This window comes from Prionailurus bengalensis, chromosome A1, assembly GCF_016509475.1.
Source record: "Prionailurus bengalensis isolate Pbe53 chromosome A1, Fcat_Pben_1.1_paternal_pri, whole genome shotgun sequence".
NCBI classification, from domain to species: Eukaryota; Metazoa; Chordata; class Mammalia; order Carnivora; family Felidae; genus Prionailurus; species Prionailurus bengalensis.
Genome location: NC_057343.1, coordinates 50,298,285 through 50,324,964, shown reverse-complemented (window position 1 = coordinate 50,324,964; position 26,680 = coordinate 50,298,285). Strand labels below are relative to the sequence as shown.

General features: G+C 37.0%; 1 protein-coding gene across 21 annotated transcripts in view; it reads right to left on the bottom strand.

The window, feature by feature from the left end:
* The window catches only part of LMO7 (LIM domain 7), a 197,829-nt gene that overhangs the window by 108,221 nt on the left and 62,928 nt on the right, over positions 1-26,680 (bottom strand). For all 21 annotated transcript variants that reach the window (XM_043580604.1, XM_043580637.1, XM_043580622.1 and 18 more), the window contains exons 3-4: positions 18,924-18,994; positions 5,499-5,568 (exon numbers count right to left, since the gene is read on the bottom strand). In XM_043580604.1, coding sequence (XP_043436539.1) covers positions 5,499-5,568; positions 18,924-18,994 — 141 coding nt within the window. The remainder of the gene's footprint in view (positions 1-5,498; positions 5,569-18,923; positions 18,995-26,680) is intronic.

The following is a 26,680-nucleotide window of genomic DNA, read 5'->3' as shown; positions in this document are numbered from 1 at the left end:
AATATTCTTTTTTTTTTTAAAGTAGATTTCATGCCCAGTGCAGAGCCCAATGTGGGGCTTGAACTCACAACTGTGAGATCAAAACCTGAGCTGAGATCAAGAGTCAGTTGCATGCTTAGCCAACTGAGCCACCCAGGGGCCCCTCAAACCAAATTTTCTAGAATACGATTCCTTTTCTCAGAGAAACTGCAATTGAAACAGCAGGCATGAGTAGATCACTCAAATCTATACTCAGTCAACAAACCAGCCCATGCAAAGGGGTAGCGTTTATTTTCTCAACTCTTTATCTCCATGGCTCTCAGCCAGGGATGATTTTACCCCATAGGGGTCATTGGCAATGTCAGAAGACATTTTTAGTGGTCATCCTTTGGGGCTGGGGAGCATGGTGTTACCAGCATGTAGTAAGTAAAACCCAGGGAAGTTGCTAAACATTCTACAATGCACAGGAAAGACCACCCCCTAAACAAAGAATGATCTGGCCCAAAATGTCAATAGTGGTGCCAAGGTTGAGAAACCTTGCTTTAGTAAATACAACTAAATCATCAGGGGTCCAAGACAACTATAAGTCTTGGGATTAATAACTTCCTTGATGTTCTCTGCACATATTGTATTTCAGGCACACTAAGACATCAGATGGTAAACATTATTCTGGTTCAATGACTCTTTTCACCATCAGAATATCTTGCCTGTTTCTCATGGTTTTGTTTTGAGATTGAGTTTTTTAATTCCCAAATAAAGTTTTAGTTTTGAGTTTCAATGAATTGAACATACCCACATTTAACAGCAGCTAATTTTTTGGAAAATTCAGACTGGTTAGATTTTGGGGGGGCATCGCTTTGTGAAGAATATAAAAGAATAGAAAAGATAGGGAAAATCTATTTCTTGAAAAATTAGAACTTAGTATTAAGTGAGAAAAGCCATATCTCTAGATCTAGGAGAACATGGTTAACGTCTCTCCAAAAGGGAAAGAAAAAATCGTAAAATCATATGAATGTTTCAAGCAAAACATTCAATATATTTCCAAATCAGCTAAACACCTCTCTCCATACTGTCATTGCTCAGAGGATATTCATGTGTTCCACACAGGTCCACCTACAAACAGTAAACACATCGCCTTGGCTTCAAAGCTAAATACACAGAGTAGCTGACATGAAGTGGATGGAAGTTATAGCTGAAGGAAAGAGAATAAGAATGGAATGATAGAAAACAGGGCTTGGAGCACAGAAATTATATAATTTTTACTATATTTAATTTAATACGGTGTATCTACGCTAGAGAAACCTCATTCACAGAATCCTCTTTAACCCACACACCTGAACTCAGTGAGCCAAAGGCTACCAGCACTCCAGACTACAACCCATTTTGCCAAGATGACTCCCTTCTCAAGGAACACATCCATCAGCTGGCCAGTGACCTATGATATTTGTAGCCTGGAAAGACAAGGTAATTTGATTCATTCAGACTCTTCTCTTGGGACCCTCGACTGAGAGACACCATTTCCTATTTGCAATGGGGTAGAAAAAAGTAATCATGTGGAATGTGGCTGCCATATTTATGACTGAACACTGAATTAATGACAGAGTCCTCTGAAAAATCCTGAAAATAAAACACTTCGTCTTACTTAGCTTGAAAGCATCTATGCTCTTTTTATTACTAAAAAAAGCATAACTGCATATAAAATTGGTGAATCAGATTAAGGTCTTTGGACATACCAATGTCAATTTCCTGGCTTTAATACTATATCACAATTATGCAAAATATTACCATGAGAGAAACTGGGTGAAGGTCACAGAGGACCTCTTTGTACTGTTTTTTTTTCCCAACTTCCCATGAAACTATATTTATCTCAAAAAGTTTTTTAAAAAGCAAGTATCAGATAAAAAATACTACCTAGCTGTATTAGTTTCCTAGTTTCCTACCCATAAACTGGGTAGCTGAAAAAAAACAAAGATTTATTCTCTCACAGTTCTGGAGGCTAAAAGTCCAAAATCAAGGTGTCCACAAAGCCATGGGCTCTATAAAACCTGTAAAGAAATTATTCCTTGCCTCTTCCTAGTTTCTTGTGGTTTGCTGGCAATCTTTAGTGTTCCTTGCCTGTAGATGCATCACTTCAGTCCTCAGTTGTCACATGGCATTCCTCCTGGGTGTATCTGTACTCACATAGCCATCTTTTTATAAGGACAACAGTCATATTAGACCAGTCCCCCTCTCCCAATTATGACCCCATCTTCACCAACCTTATTCACAAATAATGTCACACCCTGAGGTACTGGGATTTAGGACTTCAATATGTTATGTTTTGGTGAGTAGGGGTAGAGGGGGAACACAATTCAACCTATAACACTCTTCCTTCAAAGACCTAATTCTGGAGCTTACTATTTTTCACGACTGAACCCTTTTTCATTTATTCATTCAAAAAAAAATTTTGCCTCCCATAAATATCAATCATGATGTTGCTGTGAACAAAAAAAAATTTTCTAGTATAAAAAGTCTGGCTCAGGCTTTTTATCTTTCTTCTATACACATCGAAAATGAAGGCTTCTAACATACGTTTTCTTGAGGAGTTCTTCGAGGTCAAACTTCATAGTCCAACTACGATTCCTCATGTGTGTTCAATAAATGTCAGGCTATTATAATTCATTGCAGCACATTTATATATCTGGTGTTTTCTTGCCCATTTACTAATTTATTTTCCAGATCCTGCTCCACCACTACAACATTAAGCTCTTTGAGGATAAAGTCCTTCTCTGTCTTTATTCCTTCAATATATCCCTACAAACCAGAAACATTCTTGACCTAGTAGGCACTCAACTATTTGTTAAAAAAATGAATGTGCGACAAAAGGACCTGTATGTCACACTATATAATCCCTTTCTGCCCACATATGACAACCCTACCAGACAGATGCTGGAGCTCTAATGCACAGTTCAAACTGAGGCTTCGAGAAGTTTTGACATAACCATCCTGACATACAAGTATGGAAAGAAGGAGTCCATGTGGCATGATAACAACTTCAAACCAACTGTAGTCAATTCTACAACTGTGGTGATTCTTATGCTCCTACACCGCACTAAAAATGTTCAGTGTCCTATACTTGGGAAATCATCCCATTTAATATTCTGGAAATACATCTCATTTTAGTTTCTAGAGATAAAATCCAAACTAGATAGAATTTTCATGCTTGAAGTAGAAATACTTAGAGAGATTGTTGTATTTAAATATAAAAAACATTTGGCTTATATCTAATCATAGAATCAGAAGATTGAATAAAACCTCTAGTGGCCAGTAACAACAAACCACCACAATTCAAGAATTCCAAATATGCAGGGTGTTTGAAATCAAAGGCTAATTTCATTTAAAATGTGTATAATTGATCCAAGAAATGACAATTCACAATTTAAATATTAAAGTAAGAAAAACTGGAGACACTTAAAAAGATTTTCAATATAATTCAAACTTTTAATTTTCACAGAAATTATTTCATAAAAATGATTTTCATATGAGTTATTTTTATTAAACTGAATGTCTCTTCCTAGAAAGACTTCAAAAACCAAATTTCTTCGGGGAATCTGGGTGGCTCAGTTGGTTAAGCATCTGACTTCAGCTCAGGTCATGATCTCGAGGTTCATGGGTTTGAGACCTGCATCAGGCTCTGTGCTGACAGCTCAGAGCCTGGAGCTTGCTTCAGATTCTGTGTCTCCCTCTCTCTCCACCCCTGCCCTGCTCCTGCTCTGTCTCTCTCACTCTCTCTCTCAAAAATAAACATTTAAAAAAATTTTTTAATAAAAAAAAACAAATTTCTTTAATTTTATTCCTTAAATAATACCTTCTGACTATGAATTACTGACTATAAATTACTAGAATTCATACATATATGTATATTGCTATACATTCATATACATATCTTCAATATATAGCAATATATGCATGCCTGATAAGTTTTTTACCTAACCAAATTTGAGACCAATAAAAATATCACGTCATGATAGAAATCATGTCATGATAGAAATGGAATAGAATTAACTTGGTAAGAAAGAAGTAATTCATTTTTGAGCCCAGCTGCTCTGAGAACTTTACATATATTCTATGTTTCAAAAGAAAATTATAATTGATCTTTGAAAGAAAAAAGAAAGCTCTAAAACTCTTCTTTCCTTCTCTCCTAGACAGTTATTTTCCAATAATACACAATGTGTGACTAACTTATTCCTATAAAACTGTAATGAGATTTTCATACCAGCTGCAAATCCAGAAATTTTGATGCTGTTACCCTTTAATCCTTCATGCCTCTGACATCTGCAAACACACGGTTGGCCAAACAAAAAGTTCTTGAATATAATAAGCAGCTTGACTATTGCAAAGATGATTTTATCTATCTATCTATCTATCTATCTATCATCTATCTATCTATCTATCTATCTATCTATCTATCTATCTATCTAAATTCCAGGTTATTAGCTGTCTTAAACTTCAGTGTATTATAAAATTAGGTTTTTAAAAATTTTTTTAACGTTTATTTATTTTTGAGAGACAGAGAGAGACAGAGCATGAGCAGGGGAGGAGCAGAGAGAGATGGAGACACAGAATCTGAAGCAGGCTCCAGGCTCTGAGCTGTCAGCATAGAGCCCAATGTGGGGTTCGAACTCACGGACTGCAAGATCATGACCTAAGCTGAAGTCAGATACTTAACTGACTGAGCCACCCAGTGCCCCATAAAATTAGTTATGTTAAACTGACTTCTATGATCAGCCTTGAATCTTAGGAGTTGCTAACATTTTGAAAATAACCCATCATGTGTACTTAATTATAAATTATTTCTTTCAAAGATACAGCCCCACCTTGTTATTGGTCTTTCAATTATTATTGACCCACCAGAGTATCTATGTAATGACAGTGTAGGGTATTTTTCACACACAGAATCTAAATTTAAAGCTAGAAGGAATCTAAAGACTTATCCCATAGTTGTTTCATGGGTAGTATTACTGAGGCAAAGAAGACAGTGACCTACCCAATATCACACAGAACACTAGTAGGAAATCTACTATATAAAGCAAAAGTGTTGGAAATACACTCCAAGATCTAAGTGTGCTAAGTGAGAGTCATCCTTAAGCAGAAGCAACAGATATGTAACAACTGGTGAACATCTACAGTTTCCCTAAACTGTGGTCAACTAGCAAACAAAGTATGCAGGGCTGAACTTCAGAAAGAACATGATCATAAACAATGCAATCTGTGGAAGAGATAAGCCAAGAAAGGGGATATATGAAGTTTGAGGGCACAAAAAGCAAAGCAAACAAAAAGTAAAAAAATAAAAGCCTCCTGGCAGAAGGGAAAGGAAAGAACTGAAGGTATAAGGAGAACGTCACTAAAAACACTTTTCTTGAGCAAAAAACTCCAAACCTAATTTCTATGATAGTTCCAGATAAGAGTACCGGTCTACACCCATCTTTTTACACTTCAAAAACAAAGGAATCTAGTTTTGAAGATAATTTTTTACTTACCAAACCTGCTATTGGTGTGGACAGTCTATTAATCTTCTTAATGACACCAGGTTTAAGTTTATTAATCAAACTGAAAATAAAGAAATAACACATGCAATTACAAGAATGCCGATATCAGTTTAGTATTAAATCATGTATGTCACTACTCCATCCCCCACGTGTGGTTCAGAGCCAAGAGCCCAATAAAAGGCAAACAACCAAGAAAACAAGTCAAGAAACACAGTAGGAAGAACGGCACAGCAAACAATAGTAAGTATCTTCTTAGACCATACAGACACTATCTTCAAAGCCATGTCCCTAAAAATAGTTCCACATCTATTAAAGGTAACATTTGATTCTGTTCCAAGAGGCAGTGTAAGAATCTCTTTCATTATAATTTAGTTCTCTTGGACCTAAGAATAATTTTTTCTATCAATCATATTATTTTTTTCTCAAACTGATCTTCATTTTGAAAAGTAGATTCGAACCATATAATTTTGCCAGAGTTATAACATAAAATATTAGTTTTAGTGGTGTAACATAGTGATTTGACATTTATATACACTATGAAATGATCACCATTATCAGTCTAGTTACCATCTGTCCTCATACAAAATGTTTATAATATAATTGACTATATTCCCTATGCCATATTTTACACCTCCATGACTTTATTTTATAACCAGAGTTTATACCTCTTAATCCCCTGCACCTACTTCACCCATTTTCCCTATCCCTCTCCTCTGGCAACTACCAGTTTGTTCTCTGTATTTATGAATCGATTTCTGTTTGTTTGCTCTGCTTGGTTTTTTAGATTCTACATGTAAATGAAATCATGCAGCATTTGTCTTTCCGTCTGATTTATTTCACTTAAGCATAAGACCCTCTAAGTCCATCCATGTTGTCACAAATGTATTTTGCCAGATTTAAAGGGTCAGTGGAACTCATCCAAATGGCCAGCAAGTTCTTATTGTTAACTCTTTCAAATATGTGACCAACTGCTTTGTTACCATAGCAGAATGACTGGATAAATATTAAATGTGCCAGAACTCCCACAAACAAGGCAACAGTTACCTCAGAATCTAATACTGAACACATTTAAGTTGCTATGACAGAATCTGCAAAGATATGTATAAGTCGCTACATTCCAGAACAAAAAAAAAGAAGCCATCTTTAAAAACTATAACTTAAGAGTACAATTTTTGGTTCTAAATGTAGTTATCATCAATTGTATGTTATTTGTTGTTGTTTTTCACCAATACAGTGTTAAGCCATGTAGAAATTTAATACTATAGTAATGCTTTTCTACTAATGCTAGCTTGGGTAATTCATCATTAGTCACTGTCAGAAAACAGCAATTTAAAACAGTGATTTTCCTATTCAATAATCTGGGTACAAAAAGCAATTCTTTATTCTGTAAACAGAGCTGCAAAAGGAAAGCAGATATAGGAGAAAGAATCAAACATTCTTAATTTACTGGTCTCCTCTTCACAATGGGCAACAGAAAAAAAAAAAATCTGACACTTGTGGAATGTCACTCCTTCAACATTCCAGAGATTTATATATACACTTGAATGTGCTAAAAATAAAGAAGACAAAAGTCTCAACTTAATAACCTTCAGAATGTTGTTCAACGGGAATCAAAATTACAAAACAATGGCTTATGAAGATTTAGTCTGGTGAGCTGTTTTCTGTTTTCCTAGTTTCTTCACACAAAGATCTTTAGACAATATACATAATAAAATCACCCCCTCAACTTCAAGCATTTTCTAGAACTGTTACTCTTTGATTCCTAATTTCTTATTTGTACAAAGAAAGCTACGTAGGAAGGAAGGCTTTCTCCCTTCATAGCTGAATTATTTTTCTTTAATCACTAGCTGAGGAGCTAGAAAAGAAGTTGAACAGGTTTATAAGAAATGACAGTTCCAAATTAATTCTTCTAGCTGTTCCCTATTAACCAGGTATTTATTAAATTCTATTACCAGTGGCATCTTGCAATGCATAGAAGAACTAATAAATGCAACATTACTTAATAGGAACATTATTCTGGCATAGTATAAATCAAGAAATTCATAGAGTTGTTGGCCATTAACTTGGCAGTGACTTTCCTACAGTAACTTGGATCTTAAAATGCAATTCTATGGTGGTGTAAAAAGTTAAAGACTAAAATGAGCTGGGTCAACTTATCAAATGTCAGGAAAGCCTAGCATCAGTTGTCTTCATTAGCAGAAGAATGTCATAAAGTCTTCCTCCACCCATTTGAGTCACTGATGACTTTGGCCAGATCACTGTATTTACCTGTTTACTTCATTTATCATTCTTATATTACAGTGTTAGTAACATCACAAGCATTTTTTAAAAACAGTTTCTGGAATGAATAATAACATGGCCTACATTCAATTTAGTCAGCAAAAGGAAGTAAGAGATGGAAGTAAAGAAACAGCACAGTTAAATGATGTCTCCCAAAAATGAGTTGACTCCTCCCTCATCAGAAGATTCCACAGCTATTACCTAGAAGCAACACACAGCACAGTGGATTAGTTTCTTTCTTGACTCCTGAGTCTCCTAGCACGTGTAGAAACATGGAAATAGCCACCAGGCAAAACCAACACTCCGCATAACATACAAACGACCTTCTAAAAGTTGAGTCACTAGGAGAAAACATTGTTTTATTTTGTCAAATGTTAAAATGGTATTTGTTCTAAGCACTAGAATATGGAGAAAATGCACATACAGTTTTGGCAAAAACTGAACATCCAATCAGATTGTGAATCATGAATAATTATTTTCATATACAATTAAAGGAAAAACTTTTAGGATATTTCTTCTAGGGAGAAACATAGATTTCATTAAATCTAAACTTCTGTCAAATTAAAAAAACAATTTTTTAACGTTGATTCATTTTTGAGAGACGGAGACAAAGCGTGAGCTGGAGTGAGACAGAGAGAAAGGGAGACACAGAATCTGAAGAAGGCTCCAGGTCTGAGGTGTCAGTGCAGAGCCTGGTGCGGGGCTCAAACCAACAAACCATGAGATCATGACCTGAGGTGACGTCAATGCTTAACCAACTGAGCCACTCAGGTGACCCTAAACTTCTGTGAAATTTAAGGATATCTAAAAAAAGAGGGGTAGAGTCTTAACATCAAATCAAATAAAAAAGCCACACTAGGGAGATACTATTCTCTTTTACAAATAGAACTTCTTTGCATAATAAAGTTTCCTCAGGGCACCTGGGTAGTTCCTTGGTTAAGCACCCAACTCTTGGGTTTGGCTCAGGTCATGAACTCAGGATTTGTGAGATCGAGCCCGCATCAGGCTCTGTGCTGACAACACGGAGCCTGCTTGGGATTCTTGCTCTCCCTCTCTCTCTGCCCTCTCTCTCTCTCTCAAAATAAATAAATAAACTTAAAAAAAAAGGTTCTTCAATTACACATGTGAAATTCAAAAAGGCAACACTCACTTCTGGTCACTGGCTGTATTTAAGAATCATATAACATGATAATCTTCCAGATGGCCTCTGTGCACAAGGAACTAAAGGCAGTCAAGGGACCATTTTAACTGCCTGCAAGCAGACCATTCCTCTAATCCTACGCAGAATTATACCTCTACCCCCCCAAGTCTTCCCTCAGGCCATGGCATAAATCTGATTATGTGCTTTTTAGCACATCAGAGGTTTGCTCTTTTGGTTAAGATTAAAACCGGGACAGAAAACACCTAGTCATTTGCTACCTCCTGTGGTAGACCACATTGGCTAAAGCCTGCAACCCCTCTCCCTCAGCTCATCCCTGTACTGTTGTCTAATTCTTTTTCTTCTCTTCTCCAAAACATCCTGCCCACTCCCTCCGAGAGAGCTGAGTTACATAACAGATTCTAGAAAGCTGTCTCTGTTCTGCAACTTTGTCACCAGTGAATGTGACCTGACTTTAAATATAACACCAGGAAAACTGTACATAAAGTTCAATGTAACATCTAGCTTGGTTATAAACAGTTTTAATGAGAGCTAGAACTTGGTGTTCTTAGTCTCCAGAAACTAGTTCTAAATGCCAAACCTTATTTTCCCCTTTACCAGAAAGCCCTTCAGTAGAGGTGGAAAATTTAGAGACATGTTTCAACTTCCTATTTCCAAAGATGTTTTTTCTAAATGCACTAGAGACACTGACCTCAAACAGCATATCAATACATTGAGAGTGAACTTGCTAACCTATGGTCAGTCAGTCGCACATACATATTTCTATTATCTTTCTGTTGACTACATTTTCTAAATATCTACCCCCACATTAGTGAAATTTTCCTATTGATAAATTTTTAGAAGACAAAATAAAAATATTATATATTTCCTTACAAATTAAAGAACAATGACTTTTGTTTTATCTGCTATTTGGCACATCTTTATTTGCCTAGTTTGTTCTAGATGCAAACTCTGGCAACAAACATTTGAATGCTTACTAAAGACAGAGCACTGTGCTAAGGAGACAGTGAAGATATCAAGTACAAGGACATTCTCTCATTGCCAACATCTGGCACTTAGCAAGGTACCTGGTATTGTGAAGGTGCTTTAAAAATGTCTGCAAAAACCCACTAACTTTTAATACAGATATTTTTCTGTGGTTGAAAACCTCTCTGTTCTTTACAAAAATAAATTTAGAAAAAATTTACCTTTAGTTTCCCTCAAATGTGAGAAATGGTTTTTGGCTTTTCCCAAAAAGGACACCTGCCCTCTGTTAGGTTTTCTGTTGCCAGACAAATCAAACCTTGATGTTGGTTCCCAATTGTCAAATGTTGATCAAGAGAATAAACTATCAGATATATTACTTTGGACAGGTTATCCTAAGTAAATTTCTAACTAATATTTTTCATTAATTACCTCCATCTAAATTCATAAGCTATAATATCTTTAAAATAAAAACCACACTGAGAAGTTAGTGATCACATTTCCTTGGGTAAAGTAATAAGCATATGTAATTTAAAATTTTAAAGTTTGGGGGTGCCTGGGTGGCTCAGCTGGTGTTAGGCATCTGACTTCGGCTCAGGTCATGATTTCACAGTTTGTGCGTTCGAGCCCCATGCCAGGCTTTGTGATGACAGCTCAGAGCCTGGAGCCTGCTTCAAATTCTGTGTGGGATACATAGTGGGATCCCTCACCGTGGGATACACGGTCTCTCTCTCTCTGCCCCACCCCTGCATGCACTCTGTCTCTGTCTCCAAAAATGAATAAACATCAAACAAAATACATTTAACTTTAAAAGCATGCAATATAAACAGTATGGTCACCTTAATATTTTCAAAGACTGGTAGTAAAATTAATCTCAGTTTAATTTCTAGAATTCCTATGGTAGTAACTTTGAATATGGCTGAGTTAGAATACAACACAAATAGTTAACAATAAATGCAAAGATGGGAAAGTGTAAGAGCAACAAATCAGTATCAATACACCTGATAATTATAATTTTATTATGATAGGACCTTCTTATTTAGCCTCATTGTTATGCGCAAAGGATCTCTGAAGTGAGTCAAGAAAAGCTTGAGTGGTCTGACAGCAGATTTCCCTTATTTTAAGCAGCCTTGACAGTTATAGCACTAAGAGATAGATATCGCTGGGTGATGAGACATGTCCCAGAGCAAGGGCGCTCTGAGTTCCTGTCCTGGTTCTTGCGTTTACCATTAAGTAACACCTCTAAAGTCCTCTCCACCCCTTCATGTAAATGACAGTGACTCGCTCTTCTCTTGTGGGAGGGACTTGGGTTCGCTCCAATATTCGCCATCGTGAAAATTCTTCCAATGCAGGTCTGTGTGCATACCTTCGCCTGTGCTCCTTACCGTTTCTTATGTTCTGTTTCTAAAAATAAACTCATCAACGCTTTTGATACATGTCTGGAAAGGAATTTGACAATGTGAATCAATTTAATTTTGCACCAGAAGGCAGTGCTCCTGTGCTCACCTCGCGGCGGGATACAGCAGCACCTTCCTCTGCCCTGAGTTCAGCTCCCTGCTACCTGATCTTCCACAGAGCTGCATCCTTCACAACCACACTCTTAAGGCATGCACAACATTTCCCCAACTTTATCTATCACATTATAGATATTTAAGTTGTTTTTGATATTTTCCACTATGAAGAAGCTTTATATGTATTTTCCCCATCTTGCAGTCTTTTTCTTTATGATTCCCAAAAGCAAGGATTATTGAGAAAAGTCCTATAATTTGTATGGTAAGTAAATACATGTTCATATTAATTTAAAAACTAGCACATAATTACTTTGATAGATATTGCCACATTGCTTTTTAGAACTGTACCAGTTTATATTCAATTGGGCATTTTGAGTATATACCATTTCACCATAATATGCCAACATTTTGTAAGATTTCAAATTATTTACTGGCTTCAATTAGAAAATAGTATCTTGTGGGGCACCTGGGTGGCTCAGTCAGTTAAGCATCAGACTTCAGCTCAGGTCATGATCTCATGGTTTGGGAGTTCAAGCTCAGCACTGACAGTGCATGGGATTCTTTCTCTCTCCCTCTCTGCCCTTCCCCAACCTGTGCTTTCTCTCTCTCTCAAAATAAATGAATAATCTTTAAAACACACACACACACACATATAGTATCTTCTTTTAGCACAATTATTTACTAATGAAGGCAGAGATTTTACTGTTTATTTCCAGTAGTATTTCTTCATTTGTAAAGTATTTAGTCACATCCTTTGCTTATTTGTCTATTAAGGTTTTCAAATGTATATCTCACCAATTTATTTGATTAATGATTAAGTCATTTTGCTTCATACATTTTTCTCAGAATGTTATTTGTCAGAATAACTATTTACATATAGTTTTAAATCTATTTTTTGTTCTTATTTCCTCATTCCTTCAAAGGTTAGAATTTTAAACTGCCTCCAAAGATTTTAACTCTAAAATTTTATTTTTTCACCTTTTTACTATCTTAATCTAGGATATTCGGTGGGTTAATAAATTCATTCTTAACCAATTATTTATCCCAATACAATGAATTGAGTGGTTCATCTGTTCTCCATTGTTCATATCTCCTTTATCACAAATATCTATGGGTAAGAATGTATTTTGCACCCTGCCCCTATATTAATATATACATTTATATATTTTTTTAACGTTTATTCATTTTTGAGAGACAAAGAGAGATGGAGTGAGCAGGAGAGGGGCAGAGAGAGAGGGAGACACAGAATCTGAAGCAGGCTCCAGGCTCTGCGCTGACAGGCTGACAGCAATGAGCCTGATGTGGGGCTCGAACCCACGAACTGTGAGACCATGACCTGAGCCAAAGTTGGACACTTACCCGACTGAGCCACCCAGGCGCCCCAGTATGTACATTTATAAAGCAACCCATAATTTTTAATTACTTTGCACGTTTGTCACATGTTCCTATATTGGGACAACCTCATTTCGCAGAAACTTTTACTTTTAGAATTTTTTCTATTCTCACCTGTTTATTCTTCCATGTGAATGTTAAAATAATATTCATTAAGAAATGCCTAACTAGGGCCGTTGGGTGGCTCAGTTGGTTGAGCATCAGACTTCGGCTCAGGTCATAATCTCACAGTTTGTAAGTTTGATCCCTGTGTAGGGCTCCCTGCTGTCAGCATAGAGCCCACTTTGGATCCTTTGTTCCCCCTCTCTCTGCCCCTCCCCTACTCACACTCTGTCTCAAAGATAAACTTTAAAAAATTAAAAAAAAAATCCTGGCTAGATTTAATATGAATATTGGACCAAAATTATAAATTAACTGACATCTATTACCCTATGTAGAAATATAATTATCATTTCATTTCTTAAATCTTAGAGTTTACCATTACATTTTCAACATCCAAGATGAAAGTCTCACACATTTCTGTACAGTAAACAGTGTTCTCAACTTTGTCACTATTGCTTTTGTCACCTTAGATCTCACCTAATTTTTTGACCGATGACTGTCAATATATAAAAATTCTAGAGATTCTCTCATATAAGGAAAATGTTCTACTTTTAATTAATGTGACACCATTATATATTTGTTCTTTTTACAATATCTATTATTTAATTTACTTCTCAATACACTGACTAGAATTATTGTACTTTGTATATTTAATGGCCAACACACTGTTTTCCATGTGCCTACCTAAGTACCTTTATTACAATAAAACTGACTTCAGGAATAACTTCTTACTGATCAACTTTAATAAAATTGCTTACATCTCATACATCTAAGCATACATACTACTTCCTTTTATTTTTAGTAAACCATCATTCTCATTTCTTTCCAGAGGTCTTACCACTGAAATGCCGTATGTTCTCCTCTCAGTAATTATGTTTATGGTGGAAAAATCCTGTAGATGATGCATGCTGGTTCATGAAACAGGACTGAAGCTTTCTAACTTCAAGTTTGATGCCACAATACAAAAAACCATCTACAAAATTTGCAGTGAGTCCGTATAATATGACTACTATAACAGAAGTGAATTTTTTTTTAATTTTTTTTTGAGAGAGAGACAGAGAGACAGAGAGACAGAGCGTGAGTAGGGCAGGAGCAGAGAGAGAGGGAGACGCAGAATCTGAAGCAGGCTCCAGGCTCCAAGCTATCAGCACAGAACCCAAGGCGGGGCTTGAACCCACAAACCACGAGATCATGACCCGAGCCGAAGTCAGACGCTCAACCAACTGAACCACCCAGGCGCCCCAGAAGTGCATTTTTAAATTGATGTTTAACAAGCTAGCCTTCAACTTAACAAACTATTTTCTTAAAATAATGTTTTGTTATATATAGATAACGAATTACAAAAAAAATGGATTGTGAATCTTAAAAAGAGAACATACAGATTGGCAATCATTAATTACTACCATGAAGATAAAGCAGTTTAAAATTTTTTAATTGTCTTTATGAACTTGAGTATTTGCATCTTTACCTACTGCTGGATTATCAAACAATATAGAAACTTCAAAAAAGTGAAATGAAGAAAAATCGTTTTATTACTTAAATTATAAATGGCTATAATATGTATGAGAATCAATGGATAGTGTTGGCATGCTAGAGAGCTCTATGGAAGCAAGTGTCCTCTTCAGAAAATTCAAAACCAGAAAGAACTCTAAGAAAAAGTCTTTATTATTAAAGAAGGGCCTCTGGGCTTCACATGGAACACTGCATAGAAGCCCAAAGGCCCACTGATGTCACTGTCATTCAATGTGTTAGGGTCTCCAACCCTCACAAAAGACAGAGCTCTCTTGTGTGAATGAGAAGTGACAAAGTTCTTTACCTTGTCCTATGTCTTAGAACAATCAACTGAGTATCCCATAGAAAATTAATAGCATTTTTTTTAATAAACCTTCTCCTTCTATTGAATGCATCTTTAACAAAACATCATGTTACTTTTAGGTAGACAGTGTAGTGGTCACATGACAGACATAAATAGAAACAAGATGTCTCAAACCAAACGGGTGAACATCTTGATTCACTCTTTCCAAACTGCAAGCCATGGAAAGAAGGCCTGGTAACAATGTGAGAAGAGTTTTCTCAATCATTTGAGCCAAGTTCAAGGAGATATAAACTTCTGGGGCATGCCTGATTTGAGATAGAGCAAAGACTGGCAATATTCCAGGGATGGGAAATAAAACTGACTAACCAAAGACACACCCAATAAAATTATCTTCAAATGATCTTACTTCATAAAGAGAATAAAGAATGTTTTCGTTTTAGTATTTCCAAGATTGCTATCATAAGATGAGTAACTGTGAAATTACTAACTCATATCACTAGCTATATATGCCTCTACCAAATATGTTTAGAGAAGAGAAATAATTCTGCTAGAACCACAGAGCAAGAGAGGCCATGGATATTTATGTAGGTGGGAAATCTCATATTTTTAAAAATATGCAGTAAGGTAGTCCTCATGAACACTAATAAACACTGAAGTTAGGGGACTAATTATTCCCCTAATGAATACCGTCAATAAATAACAAGGAGTTGAAGCCACTTTACAGACTCTTGTCAATCCTTTTACTAATTGGAAAAATTCCCAAATTAGATTTTGTTTCCATCTCACTGTTTAGTAAAGCCAAGAGAGATTACATGTCTAGGGTATACAGTAAAAGAATTACTACAACAGGCTTTAACCAGGGCAGTACTCTTTAGCCCTCAGCTCAATTAGATCTCACAGTCAGTAAACACTAAATGATACTAAAATGATTAACAGGCGATACTAACTTCAATAGTCAATCAGATTTAGGGGCACATTATCCTCATTACTCAGGTGTCTATCTCGTCTGAAGCCTCAGCACAGAGTTTATGCCCAATTTAGACTATCTGAAATGTCAGAACACTGCCAGTTGGGTGGAAGCTATAAATAAGCTCACTTCCTCTAACTCTTGACTTTGATATTTCAGAATCCAGCTCAAAAAGGATAAACTGCAACTAATGAATAAAAGACTGCTGAAATTAGATGAAGTAATAACAAAACTCTAATGATAACGAACTAGGATGCCTGGAGATTTTTAATAGGCAACAAGGAGATCCTGTATTTCACATGAATCCATTTTTCTGGCAGTGAACCAAGCAGAAGCCAGCCTTCTTCTGTAAGAAAATGAATTAGAATTTTAAAATATCCTAATCATATTTCAGCTAACACTTGAAATCTCTTATGGGTAAAATATTCTCAAAGCTTACTATATTTACCATTAATTTAAGAGTCAGGACTTCTAATACTAGACTCTGAACAGCGGATTTTGCTTTCCTCATACGCATTATAACTCAGGTGGAGGTGATCAAACAGTGATCCCTGCTTAATCATTTCACAGACCAACCAGCTAGGCTTTTCTTATTTACGGATTTATACAGAATATAGTTACCTAGGCTTTTTTCCCCCCACCAGGATTACACCTTTTAGATTAAATGCTTCATTGACCAGTGGCTGTAAACAATGTGACTCACAATTAAGAGAAAGATTTTTTAACACAAACATGCAATACTTTGATGTCCCTCAATAAACTACAATTGCTGATTACCACAGCTTAATATTTACTTACGCTACTTTTGGAAAACATTCATTTGAAGAATACTGGGCACCAAACACATTGATTAGACTTCTCTGGTAATGCACAAAACCCCCAACTGGTGTTATTCCAGCTAGGAAACAATCTGAGAATGACTTTTGGAAGTTGTGAATTAAAGTGACTTTTTTAAAGCCAATATATCTCTAAACATGCATCCAAATGTTTGCTGTGTTTAATCTAATAATACCGCTTGTGGTCCAAACAGTTTTTCATCAACTCTGCATATCCTCAGTGGTAACAATATGCTCATCCTCTCAGATTGGGTATAGTTTTTAGAAATCACCTCAAATCATTCAGGGACCAGTTGGTGCATAAACTGCATTTTAAATTAAAAACTCTAAGAGTCTCTCCAGCATGTTTAATGACCTTGTTATGCAGGCAATGCCCCCAAAGGAGGAACCCTAAAAAGGATTTAAGTAATAGCTCATCACTGGTAGTATAAACCCACAAGGTGACTTCTTTGAAAAGATCACCAGAGCGCCTGGGTGGCTTAGTCAGTTGAGCGTCCAACTTCAGCTCAGGCCATGGTCTCATGGTTCATGAGTTCTACCCCCACACTGGGATCTGTGCTGATAGCTTGGAGCCTGGAGCCTGCTTTGAATCCTGTGTCTCCCTCTCTCCCTGCCCCTCCCCTGCTCACTCCCGCTCTCTTTCTCTCTCTCTCAAAAATAAATAAACATTAAAAAAAATTTTTTTTTAAGATCATTTATTTGGGCTAAATGCTCTCACATCTCTACAAACCATTCAGTACTTCATAGGCACACTTCCTACCTAATGTTTATCCTGACTTGTGGAGCTTACAACGGACAAAGTTATTTCACTGCAAACCTCTAGATAGTCCATACTCCTAGCTTGGGTAGCTTTAAGATCACATACATCTAACCATCATTTCCCCCCTCCATTTTCTGAATGATTTAGAACACATTTAAATTTTACAGTTTTCAAATTAATATAATTTCCTAACATTGGCCAATTAGAGTGACCACATGGTTTACAAGAACTAGTTTAAACATTATTTGGCAATGGCACTTCTAAATGTGACATCAGAAGAGGACAACTAACACCCCTTAAACTTGATTTGGCCCTTCTTCATATGCCTGTTCTGCTGTATATCAGGTAGAACCACATGAAATTGACATTTCTATAAGTCACAAATGCTTGAATATCAATAACTTCAGCTGGTTCAACTTAACATTGCTCTAAGACAAAAAAAAAAAGTGTGAACATCTATCAAAAGAGCTGATGAGATATAGGCTGTTATATACATGGCCATCTTCCTAGCAAGAACTTATATTTATGCAAAGTTTGATAGTTTATAAAAACCTTAATATATATATTATGGAACTTTGCAACCCTGTGAGTTAGGCAGATCAGATATGCCGATTTCCACTTCATGGATGAGAAAATAAGGCTCAGCTGTTAAATCAATTGCTCAAATGTCCAAAAGTAATGGGGCAAGAAATCAAACCTAAGCCCTTTGACTCCTGGTATTTGCTGCAGACAACCTTCCTTTAAAAGGATAATCTAAGTCATCTAAATACAAGTACATATACTCCCAGTGTTTGCTTTGGGACAGATTCCATAAATACCGACGTGGTATCTAGATTGGAGTACTTAAGCCCTTTCAAAAATGTGGGTGCATACTCAAGTACATTCTTATAATTTATTTGCTCACTTCTGCAACATGCACCCTCACCCAAGACTTCATCTTTACATCCCACAGCTCTACCTCTCCCTTACCCCCAAAGGTCACATACCTGGCTAACTGCACTCTGATCCACAGAAGGACAAAGCAGTATACCAAACATATGATGTACGCCTCATACCATCAATCATGCCAGAAGCCTAGTTTACTTATGATAATCAAAATCTGGGACACGATTTTCAACAATATATTAACTAAATGTGAATGGCCCATGCATAACTCAACGTGATTGCAGTAATGTAATGACTCCACTTAAAGCTTAAAAGAAAAATTTGCTACTGCTTAAATTTGTTCTACAAGCATCACTCTTTATTGATGAAAAAAAGAAAAAACTGATATTAACTTCTAAGCCAGGCAATTCCATATGTTAGAATACTCAGAGTAAGGGAGAGCTGGTGCAATGTAATACAGCTTCCTCCTCAACCACCCACCCCTACTGGCCCATCAAGAAATAACAGAATCTTTCTTGTTTACTAATTTAAAATAATATATATTTCACTAATGCTATCTTTAGATGCAGAGACTGATAATCCCTTCCTGCTGTCTGGTACTGTAGGGGTATCAATTTGCAGAGATCAAATCTCACTTGTTACCAAGAAAACAGATCTGTGACTAAGGTGGCCATGATGACAACTCACAACACACACATACACACCTTTGCTTTTGAAGAATGTTTTCAGTGCTTTAAATACTTACTCACACAACAGAACACCATTCTCTAGAGAAGCTCGAAAATCCTTTGTCTCAAAATTCTTCTCTGTTACTGCCTGAAAGACAGATTTAGGTATTAATGTTCTCTCAATCGGGGTTAATACACAAGTCAAATTCAGCACAAGATTAATTAATATGCATCTAATGTTATACTTGAAAGAAGTGCATATATCACCAAAAGTCGTTCCATTTAGGAAATTACATGTAGTTTTAAGTTACAAAGAGAGAGATTAACCATTTTAGTATGAGCAAATATAAAAAGAAAAAAAAAACATAATGAGAGTTTTCTGTAATGTAACTATCTAATGGCTGATCACCAAAAGTTAGAAGCTAAATTTCCAATATGTTTTCTGTAAAAATCCTATGGGCAACCTAGTTTACCAAGAATAAATAAAAATAGATTAAGATATAAGCTTGAAATACCAACTATAGATGCATATCACTAATTTCAGTCCCATCCTTAAATTCCTCAAGTTTCATGGCAAAGCAAAACAGCAGAGGGCATGACTCTCCTGAAACAGATTTACGAAATGGTCCTGACTTGCATCATGAGCTCTTTACTGAAACATCGTAGGGAGAAGGCTATTAAATCCCAACACAGAGAGACAAAAGAAAGACATGGAAGATGGTACATATTTTAAACAGACAATTCTTCCCTTAAGGCTATAACATATGAACAGGCCACCTACAGTCACCACAACCAATGTTCCTTAGCGAAACCACCTGGAAAAATGTCTACAGATCTGGTCTCTTGAGGTGGAGTAGTTGGGAGGAAAGTGGATCTTACAGAGGATATAGTAGCAGAGAAAATGGAGGCCACAGTGGGAAAAAGCTGGTCCAAGAACAACTCCCAAAACTGGCTCCCTAGCTAACGGTGCGGGAAGAGTACGCTACAATGGCAGTGATGCCAGCAGCCCTAGAGGTGCACCCGTCACCTGAAAGCAAGGGCCCTCACTCCACCTGCCACTGCAGGGGAAAACGCCATCTTGGAAATCTGACTCGGGAAGTCCCTAACCTTAAACCCTAAGTGAGCTATAAGGCTCCTGTTGTCCTTACTCACCGCTGCTAGGTTTTCAGCCCACCTAGAGCCCCTGTATGCCTTCCGCATCTTTTCCATAATGCCCAACATTGCTATAGCTAGACATATTATCCGTTAAATGCAAAACAAGTTGTTTTTAGAATAAAAGTTAGTTTCTCATAAGCTGGTTCTATAAATATGGATGGGAGCCTGGGCCAGGAGGTAATACGCTCAAACAAAAGAAGTAGATCCTTTCCTATACACAGCATTAATCTACAGAAGGCTACATTGCTGCATGAATTAAACATGTGCTGAGTGTCTCTGTTACAGACACTTACCTGGATACTGGGTCGAGATCTAAAGAAAAAAAATGCAAGAAGCTCTTCCCTTAAAGACCTCACAGTCACATAAGTAAACACAAAGTATAAAAATGCAATAAAACATATCTAAACAGATTGATACATTCCTTTGGGGGTAAAACCTTAAGTGGCCCATGGATTATCCCAGGTACCCCATGCAGCACAAACTCTCTTGAATTTCCCCCAAATAGATCCAAAACAAACTCAAGCATTGATCCCAACAAGGAAAAACACAGTAACATCTCATTTACCTGAAAACTCCTCTCCAAAGCCAAAAAGGCATAAAAAAAGTCCCAAGAACATCCAAAACGGATGTCAAAGTCTATTCTGTCTAGTCATAGGACAGCCCCTCAGAGCCACCAATACTTGATTATCCACCACTGACACAATCTGGTGACTGAGGTTCACAAATTAACCCAGATTAGAAGCAGTAAGTTACAAGAAAGAAAGGTTGTTCGTACTGACACATCGATAGCAGTGAAGACAGTCAACAGTCCTGGATGGGGCCAATCAAGAGGGCATGGCAGCAAATGATGGAATGGAAAGAGAAAGGGCTCATGTCAGACAAAAGTATGTTCATATCCCACTTTCATTACCTAAGAGCTGTGTGACCTTAAGCAAGTTAAATAACCTTTCTGAACCCGTCTACTCATCTCAAACAAGGAAAATAGCACCTACTTATTAGCTTATAATGGCCAAGAGGCTGTGCAATCAAATACTTGAGGGTAGCTAACAGCCATGAAGCTTAACCTCTTTACAGGCACTGACCTGCAAGTTAGCACTCTGACAACACACTCTGATAATTAACCCTCAAAGGAATATCTCTGCACCATACAGAAAGCTTAGTAACATTCAGAATATTAAGTAGAAATAATAAAATATACAGACATATTCAGAAAACCCAACTATCCAGAATGGTTTATTTCCCCACAAAGACTACAGAAAGGCAAAATTCATGGTATGTAGATTTCAGACCACACCCATCCATGTCAAAATATTAGTGTACTCTTGTATATATATGTGTGTATATCTATAATATTTTCAAAATCTAAATATTGATAATATAAAACCAGACTCCATTTATACTGTATTTATAAAGAAAACAGAATATAAAAGATAAACAAAGATTTTTAAGTAAGAGTCCATAGATTAAGGACATAGGAATCTGGCATTCTCTGTACATTACTGAAGGTATTATAAAACCATACCACCATTCTAGAAGGCAACTTGGGATATGTATTTGAAGTCTTAAATATGCATACTCTGAGGCACACCAAGTGCAGATCCAGGAATTTATACTACGACAGCAGGACAAGAACACAAAGACATGACAGGATTGTTTCACAGCATTATGTGTAACAGCAACAATTATAAACATCCTAAATGCCCAATAAGAAATTTGTTAAATTAGGATATAACCACAAAACAGAAAACTACATGAAATTTAAACTCATGTCATGAAAGTAGATCACTTGTAAAGAATACTTAATGTAGGGGCACCTGGGTGGCTCAGTTGGTTAAGCTTCCAACTCTTGATTTCAGCTCAGGTCATGGTCCCAGGGTCATGGGATCAAGCCCCACATGAGGCTCTGCACTGAGCATGGAGCCTTCTTAAGATTCATTCTCTCTCTCTGTGTCTCTCTCTGTGTGTCTCTCCTTCCTTCCCTGCCTCCAACCCCTGCCCCACTCACATGCTTTGTCTCTAAAATTAAAAAAAAATTAATTTAATTTAAAAAAGAATACTTAATGTATTAATTACAACTTGCTAGAAAATTACAGAACCATCCACATGCAACCAAAAACCTACAGCATTTTGTAAGTACTCAGCAAGAAAGTATTCCAACTGCATCACACATTAAATGTTCCTAAACTAAAAAAATTAACTTGTCTTCCAATCTATATTTAGATTTTTTTTAATCTAAATTAGTGTATTTCACCATGTAATATGCCCTTTAAGATAATCCTCCACTCTTCTGGGTGTAATAGGTAACTCTGTAAGTTAAAAATGTTCCATTAATTTTTTTATTATGTTCCTGGATAAAAGAAAACTGAGTCTTAATATATAATGATTATGTGTGCGAGAGAGACAAAGAAAGCAAATACGGTACTTGAAATGAAAAATGAAAAATTATCTTTAAGTGGTTTAAGAGATTCCCTGGATATTTTCATGAACATTAGAAATTATTCATACTACATATGCTAGCTACCCCAACCTCAGTAATTCAAAACATCTGTTTATTGTAAAGTACAAATTTTTAATTAGCAAATTATATATCCATGTAAATATAAAGTCATCTAAGACCCATCGTAGGGGACTAAAACAAAAAAGTTTTTCCTAGTGTTTTAAACCACAAAAAGAAAGCGTAAATTTATAGCAGGGATGTTTGGTCTACAGGACTACCTGGGCCACATTCCTTAAGAAACATATAATACGGTATCTACCGTTCCCAGTGAGGCCAGCTCAGGAATCCCTGCCCTGCCATTTTCTACCTGTAACTCTGGACAAGCCAGATTAACTTTCTTAATGTTCTCGTCTGTGCCATGGAGACACAAAGTACCCTCCCTCATAGGGTGACTGAGAATTAAATGAGATAAAATATATGAAACACTCAACCCTTGCCTCAGGAGGAGCACTGACAAACGTTAGCTAGTGTAATTAGCCATTACCATCCATCTGTAGAATGAAGACAAGAAGTTTCATCTTATCCAACAAACAAAAGTCTGTTTTGCCAGACATGACATCCTTTAATTAAAGGAAGAGACTGATTTACTACATTATAAAAATCCACTAGACTACCTTCTGTATCCTGGAAAGTGTAAATATTGTAGAAACCTGTAAAGGAACTCAAAATACAGTGAAGGCAGCTTGTTAAAACAATTAAATCATACTTCAAAATATAAACCCATCCTTATTTTAAGAAAGATTCAGTGCGCAGAAATTCCAGAATTTTGAAAGAACAAACTAGAAGTTCTAATCTAACAATTACTATTGTGTTCAAAAATTTTGAACCTTACTCATTAGTAAATTATTTGAGGTGTGATACATTTTACGTAATGAGGTTGTGATTCATAGGAGCTAAATAAATAAAGACTACGTGTTTCCCTCATAAGCTAACAGAAGTCAACACAAACGAGTAATAATCATTGCGTAGCTACAGTCACACCTTGCCTTCTATAAAAACTTGGGTTTTTTCTACTTTTTTGTGCCCCTTTCCATATTTCCCTAACGCAGCTAAATAAAACCATTACCTGAACTAAACTGAGAGGTACATCAGACAAAAAGGGCTGGGGTTTAACCCTGGACCCATCTCAATGGACACACTTTTGACAAGCCACTGCTCAGTCCCCTGATTGAAACAAAAACAAAAACCACTGATACTTGCCCTATCTACTTCACAGCACACAAATGATATGTAGAAATACATGAACCCTCTAAAAAACAAACAACAACAACAACAAAAAACCCAAACTAACAAAAAGACTACACACTAGAGTCCAGGCTAGTGCCTCTTCCAGCGTGCGTCCTGTGTGCTGACTGGCCATCCTATTGGAAAGTAGCTAAGAAGAAACAGGACCAAGCAGGAAGCTCTTGGGTGAGAAGCTTCCTATGAAGTTAATTACTCTCCAGAGCATATTAAGGGTGGGGCGACAGGCCAAAAGCAGACTCCGCATAAACACCACTGCCAAACCTGTCTTACCACCCATAGCCTCCAGAGAAGCCCATGATAGGAAGTTTTCAAAGGGCATATTTTGTGAAAGAAAATATCAGCAAAGTATACAGGCAATAAGTACAAATTCACAAATTTCAAAAAAAGCCATTTCTTTTGCTATGAAATGTATTAATTTAATAAACAAATGGGAGCTACCTTCACACCCTCTATTGTCTCCTTTATGGTTTTATTTTAATCCTACGGCTGGATGAGATTTCCCACAAAATGTGAGCAACACGCTTCTCTAACGCTCTATCATCTCTCCATTCCAATCCTGACCACATAATCCACATGACTTAAATCCCAAACATTCTGGGAACTTCTCAAAGACCACTTCATACCAGACTGGTTATCAGCAAAACATCCACTAATGCAAGTCAGCAGACACTCATCTCGTTTAAATTTTTCAATTCCTTTCAAGCAGCCATGTAAAAGATGTTTAGAATCCAAAAATGGCTCTCAATCATATTTTTGTGTGAATCACTGAATAAAAACATAGTGCCCATTTAAGTTGTTTTAAAAGAGGGAAAGTGATGTTCGCAACAAAAACTAGGCCATGAGCTTCCGATGGTCTCATAACTGGTTCCAAATGGAGTTACATATTAACTGGTTGATCAACTACTAGATCATATTTAAGACACATATGATTATCATCATGCCAATCATTTCAACCTAAGTAACGCAAAAAAACAAAACAAAACAGAACAAAAACAAAACCCAAGGAACATTTACCACCAGAAGTCACTGTGGAACACAGGACACACATCATGAAACAATTCACAAAAGATGGGTCTGCCCTAATTTTTCCATTCAAGGGAATGACTGAGTGTTCGCCTTCAAATGAGAGAGCCCATATCAGGCATTGTTTCCACAGCCAGAAGCCCCAGGCCAGTGCACATCAAGGACCTGTCCAGCTTTTCGGTCAATTTCTAAAGCTGTCAAAGAATTAAAAACACCTCTCTCTCCTTTCTTCCATTAAAAATCGGGTTTTTAAATTTTTTTAATGTTTATTTTTGAGAGAGAGAGAGACAGAGACAGCGTGAGCAGGAGAGGGGCAGAGAGAGAGAGTCACACACAGAATCTGAAGCAGGCTCCAGGCTCTGAGCTGTCAGCACAGAGCCTGACACGAGACTCGAACCCACGAGCCACAAGATCATGACCTGAGCAGAAGTTGGACGCTTAACTGACTGAGCCACCCAGGCACCCCCTTTAAAATTCATTTTTGAAGGGGGGCACCTGGGTGGGTTAGTCGGTTAAGCATCTGACTTCAGCTCAGGTCATGAACTTATGGTTTATGAGTTTGAGCCCCGTGTCGGGCTCTGTGCTGACAGTTCAGAGCCTGGAGCCTGGTTCCAATTCTGTGTCTCCCTCTCTCTCTGCCCCTCCCCTGCCTGTGCTGTGTCTCCCTCTGTCTCAAAAATAAATAAACATAAAAAAAATTTTTTTAATTCATTTTTGAAGCAACTGCTACATGATCCCGACAACTCCACAATACAGCTCCAATTTTTATATCCCATTAGTTGTCTCTATCATGGTTTATGATACAATAACTTTGACAGATCTTACTGGTCACACATGCCAAAAACTTACAAACACAAGGACTGAGGTGCACAATCAAAAGCATTAGGTAGAAACTAAACATAATTCAAATAAAACAAATGTCTACCTCCTAGCTCCTGTCCTGGAGTAAAATTACTGAAAAGGTTATTCACATTGTTAGAGAAGCCAGTTCTTCCTAAAAGGATGGGCCCTGTTCTTTTGAAACTACCCTAATACTGTGTCCCAAATAGAAAGGAACTTGGAGACAAAGAAGATGAGACTGGAACCTTAGGCTCCTTTGTATAATCAAGAGTGAGTCTCTGTCCCCAGGCCTCAGTCTTCTCTGCTGTGAATCAGGTACCCGGATTATGACAGCCAACACTTACTCTGCTTACTTCGTGCACAATCTCCCTTCATTGGCGTAGTAACCCTATGTGGTAGGAGCTCTTAGCCCATTTTTACATGAGGAAACTAAGTTACAATATGGTTGCTTGGGTTGAGATCTAGGTCAGTAAGTAGCTCCCTACCTAACAGGAGTTGAGAATCAAGTCCCAATGTCTATCATTTATCACAGCATGGAGTGAACTCTACAATGTAATCAGGAACCTATGCCCTGGCCATGCCAGTCTACACTGCACAGTCTCCAGGGCAGAACTGTCTTACCCAACTTCCCATTGGTTGAAATACAGTGTACACATACTAGTCACTTATGTGAAATTTAATTATTACTCTTCCTTTGAGTATTTACACTACGAACATTTTAAGCAAAATAGAACAAGACCAAAACAAAACAAAAACAAACAGATGATTACATTTCAAGTGCGTGGGGTAGGGGGTGATGGGAGGGGGGTGGGGAGTGTTTTGGAGGAAGAACCTACCTCAATTCCTGATATCACTTTATTAAAGTAGCCTTCTACTGCATAAGAGCTAACCCATTCTAGTTTTGTCAATAGTTTAAGGACAAACACAAGGATCTATGAAAACATATCACTCTAGTGATACACCTTTTCAAAAGGGAATATTCCTGTACAGGAGTGCTGACTTGAAGGGGCACATGCACCCCAATGTTTATAGCAGTGTTATCAACAATAGCCAAATTATGGGAAGAGCCCAAAT